This window comes from Helianthus annuus, chromosome 9 (assembly GCF_002127325.2).
Source record: "Helianthus annuus cultivar XRQ/B chromosome 9, HanXRQr2.0-SUNRISE, whole genome shotgun sequence".
Classification (NCBI taxonomy): domain Eukaryota; kingdom Viridiplantae; phylum Streptophyta; class Magnoliopsida; order Asterales; family Asteraceae; genus Helianthus; species Helianthus annuus.
Window position 1 is genome coordinate 17,506,706 of NC_035441.2, and position 13,221 is coordinate 17,519,926.

The window sequence follows — 13,221 nt, forward strand, 5'->3', positions numbered from 1 at the left end:
GTTAATGCTGCATTACCACCATGCAAACAAAGGAAAAGAGAGTTTGCGTATGTTAGAGAGCGTTGTTATTTGTGATAACTTCTTAATTCGCATTAATGGTTCGTGATTGTAGGCATCTCTATTTAAGGTTCCATACTTGTTCTGGATATACACAAACATAGCTCTATTTACATTTTTACATCACCTATCGGATGTTTGTATACATTTTTGTTATTCTTATCACCAGGTGAAGTTCATTATGCATCACGATACATGTTTGTGTACATTGTTGTTATTCTTATCACCAGGTGAAGTTCTGACTTTGTATCGAAGGTAATTATCAATTTTCATAATCGCACCAAGCATGTAAATTAAGTTCCATATACATTTTATTTGGGTTATGGATCTACTTTGTCTCTTACAGTTGGTTATGTTGCTACTTCATGCCTGCTCACGTATGGTCTCATCATAGGTTGTCCTATACAATTGGTTTAAGTTTTGGTAACTGTTGCAGAGATCTATATATTGTCTCTTTAAATAGAGGTTTGTTTAGAGGGAAGGAGAATTAGAGGTGGGCCGAGAATCAATTTGGATGAGCGATTAGGTAGGATTTACTAGATTTGCACTCTTTCGTAGAGGATAGAAATTTGCGGAAACGTAGAATTCAGGTTAAGAATTTTTAGGAGGTTGGCCTAATTTTGTTTGAGGTTCTTGTCTTAGGAGCTTAACTTTCCGTTTCTATCTTCTATGAAGTGTTATATGGCATTTTTACAGATTTTCACTTTTTCACTTGGTGGTAGTTTTACTATAAGAAAGACTTATTTATTTATGTGTTTATTTTGATTATTATTTATTTTTACCTTATTAGTAGTTGTGTGCCTATGTATGTTTTCCGAAATCTTATGTCTTTGGTATGCTTTAGGAGTTGAAGGTCTTACTAAAAGAAGTCACTCTATTATCCCCTGAATAAAGCTTGCATAAATCCCAATCTCACCAAACCCTATTGATAGGTTGATAAGGCTGTTGTTGTTTGGAGATATTGAAAATGGAGTTTTAACTACATTTCACATTTTATGTTTTTATGAATCTTAGGGGGTTCGGGGCACCTTCGGGGAGTTTTTCGGGGACCGGTTTTGCCGAAATGGGGGGTGCCGCCATTAAGGTGGGGGTGAAATCGGGGAAGAATTTGGGGGTGGAGGCACCGAAGAGGGAAGGAGAGAGAAGATGGGCCAACCTTTATTTCAACCAATGATATTTTTTTTTGAATAAAAAAACCAGTCTTCTAAGAGGGGTGCACCCCGTACGTTTTTGGACAAGAGGGGAGTTATAGAGGGGAAATAACATGGCAACGTATGATTGGATTAAAAAAATTTTTCACTCACCTAATTAGGGGTTGCCCCCTTCACCCTTATGATCTTATATTCTTATTCATGAAAACATGAAACCAAATTAGTTGTAACGATCAAGACATACCTGCTCTGAGAACTAGGTTTGCTAACTTGAGAAAGCCATGATCCATGTCGATAGCCAAACTATCTCTGTTTACGAAATGCCAAATGGGTGTGCTCCACACTTGGAATACAAACAATATATGTGTATGGGTGAATAATCAAAATATCGTATTGTAAAGAATTATAAGAAAATAGATGTAATTTGTACGAACTTTCGTATAAGTAGATTTGATGGGGACTGAAATCAGCTGGACAATATTGAGCTATAGCCATCAACACAGCAGCACTCTTCAACGAACTGTAACTTTGTATATAACTCTTCGCTAAGTCTGAAAATCAATATATATAAGTGCCATATCATTCTGTTACACAAACATATATATATATATATATATATATATACCCTATATATATATATATATATATATATATATATATATATATATATATATATATATATATATAGTGTGAGGTTCATTGGGGAACACTAAAAAAGTGGGGAACGGGGGAACACTCTTAAAAATTTAACTTAACATGTTAAAATAATTTTTTTTTTAAAATCTTTTTCGGCGCTTCTCCTTATATATACTTGTAGAAATATTTTTAATAAAAAAAAATCAAAAACTAAAAATATTAAAAAAAACAATTAAAAAAAGGCTAAAAATGTTTTTTTAGAAAAAATAAATTTTTTTGTTAGACTAGTTTCTCCTCTTTTTTATAAAAAAAAGCGCTGAAAAATTTTTAAAAAAAATTATTTTTAACATGTTAAGTTAATTCTATAAGATATAACTGTTTTTTAAACATTTTTTTATATTTTTAGTTTTTGATTTTTTTTATCAAAAATGTTTCTACTTGTATTTATAAGAAAAACCGCTGAAAAAAAGTTAGAAAAACATTTTTTTTAACATGTTAAGTATAATTTTTAAGAGTGTTCCGTTGTTCCCCACTTTTTTAGTGTTCCCCAATGAACTCTCCCCTATATATATATATATATACAGAGAGAGAGAGAGAAACTATAATGTACAAAAGCCCTAATCCTACTTCACGTACGCGACAATCCTAACCGTCAGATCAGGGTTATTATCACGCATGGATCATATTATAACGCATGGATCAGTGTTTTTGTGATAATCACGCATGGAGCAATAATCACGCATGTGTATAATGGAGCAACTAATCACGCATGGAGAAAATAATCACGCTTTTAACCCTATCTGACGGTTACCATTGTCGCGCACGTGAAGTAGGATTACGTCTAATGTATGTTAACCACTCTCTCTCTCTCTCTCTCTCTCTATATATATATATATATATATATATATATATATATATAGGGTTAGGTTAACGTACAAATGCCCTTATCGTACATTACGTACGCTACAATCTCAGCCGTCCGATCATCTTCCCGCATTGAATTCGCATATTGTTTGTTTTTTTTGTAACAATTTCGCATGTTGGTTTTTTAACATGCGATTTCATCAAAATTATCACATGCGAAATTGTTACAAAAAAACAAAATGCTATTTCATCAAAATTATCACATGCGAAATTAGTACAAAAAACAACATGCGAATTCATCAAAAATTATCACATGCGAATTCATAAAAAATTATGACATGCGAAATTGGTACAAAAAAACAACATGCGAATTCATAAAAAATTATCACATACGAAATTGTTATAAAAACATGCAATTTTAAAATGCGGGAAGATGATCTGTTGGCTGAGATTGAAGTGTACGTAATGTACGATAAGCAATATTGTAGAGTACTGTTTACCTATATATATACATATATATATATATATATATATATATATATATATATATATGTATATATGTATGTATGTATGGTAGGGTTCATGCATCGACCACCATTGTTGCGAGAACCACAAGAATCAATGTGAACACAACAACTAAACCTACCCTACCACGACCTAAAAACCAAAACACTCACCCGGCCCCACCCCACCCGACCCCACCCCACCACAGCCCTTTAGCCATATTTATATGGTACGGTTAATGCATGAATCACCCTTTAGACATTTTTAATAAAAAATTGTGTGTTTTTAATTTTTTAGGTATTTTTTGTCGTGCTCACACTTATCCTATATATACATATGAAGTTTAGGGTTCATGTGAGAACAACCTCTATTATGAGAAGTGCGAGAACCAATGTGAACACAACAAAATAAACTCACTACACCACAAAAACTTAAATTAACCAAACCCCCCACCCCCACACACACCCCACCCTATATATATACACACACATGTATATTACTAGTCACTACTTACCAAAATATCCGTGAGAAATAGCCTTAACTAAATGCTCAAATCTAGAATCCAGTTGTTCTATGTCTGGCAATGCAGAATTCCACAAAAACAGACACGTTTCCGTATGCCAAGGGTTGGAAAGAACTATGTCAAGTGGTGTGCAACCTTCATTGTCCTTTGCAGACAACAGCTCAGGACTTCTACACACCAAAATCTTAGCAGCGTTTATATTCCCATATGCAGCAGCAACATGAAGCAAGGTGCTTCCATCCGAATTTCGCACGCCCATTAGCGCTTTATTATAGGGTAACAGCTCCAACATGCTTTCTAGAAAGGTGTTGTTGGCTACTGCTACGTGGAGAGCAGTGTTGCCATTTATGGTGATAGCGTCTGTGATTTCAACTTTTGTTTTCTTTAAAATAATGCGCAAAGTGTCTAATCTACCATACTCGGCTGCAAGGTACAATTGTTGATTATTCTTTGATCTCCCATCCACTTCCTCCATCCTCTTTTCTAGGTGGAAGACTGCTGCACCTCCACATTGCTCTGATTTATTCACCAATCAAGTTGAAGGGATTAGTACTCAAACAACCTATATGTCATTATTAACCTATAGTTTTTTGCTATTTCTATTGGCTCCATCATATAGTTTTTTTTTAATATTAATTTTGGTAAATGTACGATCGAGCTATTAGTGATTTTAGCCCAGATCATAAGTTGTTTATAAGCTCATTTAGTCAGGTTAACGGCTACTAGTAATGGGCGATTCTCTTGAACATGTTCTTTCGTTCCTTTTCTAATAGTTTCATTTCCAGAGTTCTTATTACTAATTTGTTATGAATATATCTATTGTTCTGTGTGTGTTGGTCAATTAAATTTCTGATTAGTTGCGAACAATTGGTATCGGAGCATTACCAATAGAAGAATTTAGATGTAGAAGAACTACTGAACTAAAATTATAAGAGGAAATAAAAATATTCGGTTAAAAGCCTATATTATTTAAAGTATAAGAGATTAATTTAAAACATCAAAAATATTATAGCACTGTACCTATGTAAAATGGTTTAAAAGTGGTAATAATAACTTTATTAAAGTTGAGGGGATTCTTAAAAATTTAATAAAATTCAAGGGGTAACAATATATGTTGAGGAGGACAAAATGGTAAAAAACAAAACTTTGGTGCTTAATAAGAAATCTTGTGAGATGGTTACAATTGCCACTAAAAATGAGTAAATTACAAAAACATCATAAAAAAGAAAAAGCTAACTATATGAGTGAATCACTTTCTTGTAATTTAATAAAAAAATAAAAAAATAAAGGGATAATGGAAACTATAGCTAAGTATGTAATTTAACATACAATATAATATAATCAGGTTGTATTAAAAAATTGATTTTGATTCTTTTTTTATTCGTTCTCGTAATATTTAGTGTTATCAATACAACCCTCGCCTATATATATATATATATATATATATATATATATATATATATATATATATATATATGGGAAAAATTCTATGCAGAACACTAAACATTAAAAGAACACGCAGAACAAAATCAACCATACATTTTTTAAATTCTAAAAACCTAAAAAGTAAATGAAAATGTTACAAATATAAGATTTATTGTTTCTCACACTAACTTTTAAAACAAAATATGAAAAATCTTCAGTTTTTAAATAACCTACACACATATAGGTTATGTGTAGGCTAAATTACCTATATGTATGTAGACTATGTGTAGGGAAAATATATGATTTTTTTATGTATATATAATACAATATGAATGTAAGTAGGATAAAATTTAAGAAATATGAACCTTAAATCCCGAAAGTTCGTGATTTAGAGTTGTTGTTTTTGTTCTCGCAATAATTAGACGTCTGTAATCATCTTTATCCTATATATATATATATATATATATATATATATATATATATATAGAAAGTATAATGTACTTCAAGGCTTAACCTAAATTAACATACATGACAAAAAATATAACGTGCGTTATTATCATAGAACGTGCATGATTATAGTCCCATGCGTGATTATGTGGTCCCATGCGTGATTATACCCCTATCCAACGGTTACCATTGTCTCGTACGTGATGTATGATAAGGCCTTTTGTATGTTAACCTTACTCTATATATATATATATATATATATATATATATATATATATATATATATATAGGGTAAGGATAGTGTAAAAAGGGCCTAAAGTGTGAGAAGTGTAAGAAGTGTATTATAACACTATATATAATACTATATAACACCATATAAACACCGTATAACAATATGTAACACCATATAATACAATATAACACTATGTAACACTATATATCATTATATAACAAATATAACACTATACATCTATCATAGACATGCTATCAGACAACCTATAGTGTTATATTTGTTATATAATGATATATAGTGTTACATAGTGTTATATGGTATTATATGGTGTTACATATTATTATACGGTGTTTATATGGTGTTATATAGTATTATATATAGTGTTATAATACACTTCTCACACTTTTTACACTTTGAGCACTTTTTACAGGATCCTGTACCTATATATATATATATATATATATATATATATATATATATATATATATATATATATATATATATATATATATATATAGTGTGTGAGGTTCATTGGGGAACACTTAAAAAGTGGGAACAGCGGGGAACCGACTCAAACGAACTCCGATTGGACTCATTTCAGTTGCGTTGGAACCGGCTCGTCGAACCCTAACTAGGATCTTTTAACCCTGAACCCTAAATCATAACCCCTAAACCCTAAATATATTAGGGTTTGGCTTTTAGGGTTTTCCTTTAGGGTTTAGCTTTAGGGTTTAGCTTTAGGGTTTAGATTTAGTGTTTAGGGTTTAGCTTTAGGGTTTAGGGTTTAGCTTTAGGGTTTAGATTTAGGGTTTAGCTTAGGGTTTAGCCTTTAGGGTTTAGTTTTTAGGGTTTATAGTTTAGATTATACGGTTTATCTTAGGTTTTAGCCTAATTTTTTTAGCTTTAGGGTTTAGAGTTTAGGAGTTAGGATTTAGGGTTTAGGGTTAAAAGATCTTAGTTAGGGTTCGACGAGCCGGTTCCAACGCCGCTGGAATGAGTCCAATCGGAGTTCGTTTGAGCCGGTTCCCCGCTGTTCCCCAATTTTTAAGTGTTCCCCAATGAACCTTCCCCTATATATATATATATATATATATATATATATATATATATATATATATATATACACATGAATGTTCAATCACGAACCACCACGAGTTGAGAAAATCAGGAGAACTCGTACTTCCCGCATGAGTTGGGCCACCATTTTTTGAACAAACGTAAATAAAAATATTATAAACACATCTGTTAAAAAAATTGTCGAGTCGGTAGTTACGTCTTATGTAAAAAAAATTATGACCATGTAAATAATACATTACCGATAATTTTTTTTACACCCCATATAAATTTTTGCATACGACATTTTATTTACTGGAATAAGTGATTTTTTTACGATTTTTGAGGAAAAAAAATTGAAAAATCTTTCGGAAGACGTAGTTTTCAAGTTCTCACACCTTAATATGGTTCTCATATATATAGTGCGAAGTTCATTGGAAAACACTAAAAATGTGGGGAAACGGGGAACACTCTAAACAATTTAACTTAGCATGTTAAAAATCATTTTATTTATTTTTAAGGCGCTTTTCTTTGTATGTACTTTTCGAAGCATTTTTAATAAAAAATCAAAAACTAAATATATAAAGAAATAGTTAAAAAAGGCTTAAATTTTTTTTTTTTTACAAAAATGATTTTTTGTGTGAATAGTTTCTACCCATTTTTATATGGAAAAGCGCAGACAAAATTTAAAAAATTATTTTTAAAATGTTAAATTAATTTTATAAGATATATATTTTTAAATTGTTTTTTAAACATTTTTTATACTTTTTAGTTTTTTTATCTTCTTATTAAAAATGTTTTTACATGTATTTATAAGAAAGCGGTGAAATATTTTTTTTAAAGTTGAATCTTAAAAGTATTCCCCGGTTCCCCATATTTAGTGATCTCCAATGAACTCTCCTCACATTTTAGAAGTTTTCCCCATATATATATAGAAAGGATCCACAAAAAAAGTAGATTTTGTCTAAAAAGCATAAGAATGATTGTGATCATGCCATGTGTCACTCCTTATAAGTTGGAAGAAAGGGCATTTTGGTCCTTATATATAAGAATGTGAAAATGATATGTGACACCACTTTTATTTTCTAAAGAATACAACAAAAAAAGCTAGTATAAAAAATCTAGCACAAAAAATACACTAAAAAATACAACACAAAAAATGGAGTATAAAAAACTCTAGCACAAAAAAATGTACTACAAAAAAATACAGAACCGAAAAATTCAACAAAAAAAATTAGTACAAATAATACAACACAAAAAATTGAGAAACAAAAAATTTAAGAAAAAAATATCACCACAAAAAAATTAGTAAAAAAATTGAGCATAAAAAATGTTATACAACATAGAATTACAAAACACTTTTGTGGGTTTTTAGTCGTCATATTTTATATAGCAATATGTTACTCAAATTAAAGATAAAAAAAATGCTAGATTTTTGGTGAAATTTTTATCAAAAATAAGGTCATATAAAAAGTTATGAATGTTTAAAAAATAAGGGGGAAATATGCATGTTGCTTGCATGTGGAGAGCATAAGTCAAAGAAGATTTTTCTTAAGATACCTTTGCACTCATCTTTTTCCTACGTTTTCATGATAATCATTTATTTAAAAAATGAATGGTTAAGATTACTTCTCATCCTACTTAGACAATATAAACTTTTCATTTAATCTTACCCTTATATATATATATAGTGGAGGGTTCAAATGAAAAGACAAATTTTGTAAAAATAAAAAGAATAAGTTTTAAATCAATAGAAATGCTTTATTTTACTTCATTTAATATGTGTATTTAATGTTATTAACAAGGGCATATAGGTAAATTTCTAATTGTAATTAATTAGCTAACTAATTGAATTTGTAACTCACTTTTAAGAATACTCTTTCAAGATAAAATAATTTTGGGTGAAGGACAATTTTCGACATGTGTAGGATAAATTTTAGTATGTGTAGGATAAATTCTTAAATGTGTATGATAAATTTAGATATGCGTAGGGTAAATTTCAGTAAAAGTAAGATATATGTAGGACAAATTTTGAAATATGTAGGATAAAATGTTTCTTTTGCTTTATGAATAAGAGATAACACAATTAATGGAAAGAGTTATAAACTATCTAATATTTTCCCATTATGCCATTTTTTCTTTTTCTTCTCACATTAAATTTCTTCTTAAATTAACATTCCCCTATATATATATATATATATATATATATATATATATATATATATAGAAACGGGATCATGAGAAAACGGCAAAAAGTGTGAGAACGGTGAGAACACATCCTGGCCGAACACGTGGCGCGGGGCATGATCAGGGTCCGAGGGTTTTTTTTGTCTTTTTAGCATTCTTCTCCTTTCACGATTTTCGTGTTTAACTTGCTGCTTTATTTTTTGCGTGCAAGATAATTTGGCGTTATGTAGAATTATTAATTATTTGGCGTTTTACTGTTTTTTCTCAGATTTATTTTCGTCGAATTAATTCTTTTTGTGTCACATAGTTAATTGTTTGGCGTTATGGCTTTTTCGATGTCATTTTTGGCGTTTTGTATCTTTTTTGTTAATAACTAATTACCATAGATTAATATTTTATAAAACTGCAATAACACGAAAATCAAAATAAACTAATAGTCTTCCGTAGGTGGGATTACATAAGAGATGTACCCATCGCTTTGTTCATCCGTTTCTTCAGATTCTTCATCATCAAATTTCATTTTTACGCATAACGCCATTAGCTCGTCTCTTCTTTGCTGCAACCTGTTCTTGAATATAGCTGCATCCTTTGATTTTGGATCGTTTGAAGGTGTTAAATCACAGAGTTGTTCAATGATAGATAGCAACACTGTCTTCAACATTTCTTTCATTGGCCTTGAATATTGCACCCCGTTTTCATAAGTCACTTGAAGTGTTCGTTCTTTCTCATGCAATACCCAACTGCTAAATTTTGGTATAGGAGTATCTTCAATATCATTATCATCTTCATCATCTTCTGCCGGAAATTTTCTCTTCAGTCTTTTTATTACATTTCTCGTTCTTTCACAATCGTTGTATATTGGAACCCCAAGGGCCAGGATATCTTTCTAAACCTTTTCATTCATTCCAAGCATGGCTTTGATTGTCCTTACCTTTACCCTTCTTCTATCAGAGAACTTTATGATCAATCGTTTCTCTTTCCTTTCAAACCTCCATGCAATAACCTTAGCCATTTTTAAAGTTTTTGGCGTTTTGGCCAATTTTTTTGCGTGTTTGAGCTTGGGTTCTCATGGTCTTCTTTTATATTGACTTTTTTTCCCACGTATGAAAGGTAATTATGGCATTTTGAAAAAAGATAAATAAATATAATAAATATTAGTAATTATGTTTTCCGTCATTTCATTTTACTGTTTTTTGCAGTTTACCGTGTTTTGTTTTCAGACTCAACTGTTGTTTTCATGGTGTAACACGCCAAATCTTAGACGGCTGTAATTATGGCGTTTTGTTTTCCAATGGCGGTTAGATAACTTTTGGACTTCTTTTTGTTTTATATTCTTTACACATTGTTTCACGCTTTTTTTATAATATTAATTGTTCAAATTAATTTTATTATAGTTTGTTAGTTTTTTTAGGGCGTTTTTATGGCCTTATGGCGTTTTACACGCATTTGCTAATTTTGACGTTTTATTATATTTTTCATTATAGCATTAATATTATTTTTTTGTTTATTAACTGAAATTACAGAACAAATAATAGATAAAGAAAAAAAACAAAGTAGAAGCAATTTATGATTTTAAATCTTCAGTGTCATCAGTTTCTTTTTTCTTTTGAAACTAAAAGAAATGTGACAAATAAATGGCGTTTTGGGTTTGGCGTTGTTTTTTTTTTTGTTCATGTGTTGAAGTGTCTTTGTGGATGTTGGAGACATAGATCGACCCCGTATGGGTGGATGCTATCTGCCTGTCGTCTTCATTATAATCATCGAGGCCGAAGTAGCATTTACACTGGTATAGGTCTTTTCTTATCATCCAAACCTTCTTCAGGAACAAAGTTATAGTATGACATATGGGTGTCATCAGTCCCTCTTTTTTCAATTTTGTCAATCTCATGCAGCAAAATCTTACTACACTCACGTAACAAATCATTCAATGAAGGTTCATGCAGAACATTACTGAGAATTAAAGAAAAGATGTTTGCCGTTGTATTTTTTGGCGTTTTACATTGAGTTGTATTTTTTTTAGCAACCACTGTGTGTTTTTTTGGTTTGATAAACGGTAGGGTGGTGAGTCGTTTATATTTATAGAATTTTTTTTTTGGTGTATAGTTTAGGCGAGATGTTATTTTTTTAACAAAAAAATGTAATTAACATTTATCCGGATGTAAGCTTTGCGTTTTTGTAGCCAGAGAGATTAAATGAAAACACAGAAAAAAGTACGCAGTGATAAAATTGGTGTTTTGTATTTATTTGGCGTTTTATTTTTCAATAGCGTTTTATGTGAGAAATGGTTTTTTACTTTTTTACCCTTAATGAAGCGCGTCCACGTAATAAAATTTGTGTTATTTACTAAAATGCCACCGCGCCAATCTAGTCCATAGACTGTTTTGATCGGACGATCCATAAGCGTTCTCACCGTTCTCACACTTTCTATCGTTTCCTCTAAATCCTGACTCTATATATATAAATACCGGTAACAAGAGCATATATAAGTAAATACCTGCTTCATGTTGACCATACATGATTTGCACTTCATCCCATGTTTCTTTGGCTGTGAAATCTGTTTGTTGAGGGAATTTGGATTTGAGCCGACTCAAGACCATTATGGCCGCTTGTTCAGAGAGGGAAGCAAGAATCCAACCGCTAACAAGCGCGTCCGATCTTTTCCAATCATCGTCCACTGTACCACGGTTTTTTATTAAACCAAGCATATGGTGGCTCTTTAAGAGATAGAGCATCTGTGTTTTCCATAAATCATACATGCCCTTATCACATAGCTTTACTGTAACAAAGCTTTGGACAGAAACATGTGATGGAAATGGATACATGGTCGACATCATTTAAACTATAATATTTAATTAAGTTGATATATGTTGCAGCCTCGATCATTTGTATTACTATTTATAGAAGCTAGGTGTCCTTCATGGGTCGTGATACACAACACCAGGGTATTTTCCATTAGTAAGCAATATAATATTCCAGACATGACATTGCCTTGTTCCATCCTCTAATAATATTCCAAATCACTTGTGTTGAAATCTTGCATCTTTTCATTTCTTCATTAATTAATTATTTGTTAAGTTGTTGAGTGTTATAACACTACTATACTAGAAAAAATATAACTTTCTTTCACCCACGGCCGGATTGACGATAATCAATATATCATGACAGATTAATGCTAAAATTTAAGTGGCATCACAAATATCCCACCAGAGAAAATAATTATGGTTTTCTACACATATGCTCGTAACAGTGGCCCCTTATAACGTTCTTAGTGGCCCGTTATAACGTTTCTAGTGATAAAAAGATAACATCTCGTTCATTCAACGAGTTACATAAAAATTGTTACAATAATTATGTAACATACATAAAAGTCACTCATTATAACTTTTCTATAATCTAGTATGGTTAATATGTTGCGAGGTAATATGCTGGAGTGGAAATGGGTTGTTACAAGGTGTAGATGTCATGGGCTACATATCATGGGCTGGATATAAGGGCTGAGGATTGATGATACCGAAGACAGGAGATGTGGGCCTACTATGGCCTTGGCACATTATTTGCGCATATACACTTAAAACAACGGTCTATTAGCAATATGAGAACAAGACTATAGAGATCAAGTAAAAAAAGAGAATATGGAGAATGTGAATTTTTATTCATTGAGTTGTCAACATATAATACAAAGAACCTCTATATATAGTTTACTTACATTAATACAAAGGTAATAAATATATGGAGGTTACATATGTGGAGAGTAACCATATTATGATGCATTCATATCGCTCCCCTTTGACTATCCACATGTTGAAATATAATAGTCTACTGTTCTTTTAATACGCTAGGTGATGCTGCCTCGTTAAAAACCTTGCTAGGAAAACCCAGTGGGATAAAACCATAGCTAAGGAAAAAAGAGTCCAGCGCGTATTTCCCCCTGATACTTTTGGATCAGGTGTGTTGCCTCATTAAAAACCTTACTAAGAAAACTCATTGGGATAAAACTTAGTTAAGGGAAAAGGAGTGCAACTTGAATAAATCTCCCCCTCATTATAATAGGTATCCTTTAAGTAAAGTGTGTAATCATCCTCGAAAGTTGCTCAAACCTTTTGTAGAATGATTTGTCGTTTGATGCCTTGATGTGCAATCCT

At 31.3% G+C, this 13,221-nt stretch overlaps 1 protein-coding gene across 1 annotated transcript; it reads right to left on the reverse strand.

The window, feature by feature from the left end:
- Window positions 1-1,136: 1,136 nt before the first annotated feature.
- On the reverse strand, window positions 1,137-11,943 carry LOC110877250 (death-associated protein kinase dapk-1). The gene is made up of 5 exons (XM_035976838.1): window positions 11,574-11,943; window positions 3,727-4,251; window positions 1,643-1,759; window positions 1,453-1,551; window positions 1,137-1,213 (listed from the first exon to the last, which is right to left on the reverse strand). The coding sequence occupies exons 1-5, from the start codon at window positions 11,911-11,913 to the stop codon at window positions 1,137-1,139; spliced, it is 1,158 nt and encodes a 385-aa protein (XP_035832731.1). The 5' UTR covers window positions 11,914-11,943.
- Between the last annotated feature and the right edge of the window lie 1,278 nt (window positions 11,944-13,221).

Coding starts and splice junctions, on each gene's coding strand:
- LOC110877250 (XM_035976838.1), bottom strand. CDS start 11,913: ATGATGTCGACCATGTATCCATTTCCATCACATGTTTCTGTCCAAAGC. Junction 1,552..1,642: donor TCAAATCTACTTATACGAAA/GTTCGTACAAAT, acceptor TTGTATTCCAAG/TGTGGAGCACACCCATTTGG. Junction 1,214..1,452: donor AAACCTAGTTCTCAGAGCAG/GTATGTCTTGAT, acceptor GTTGAAATAAAG/GTTGGCCCATCTTCTCTCTC.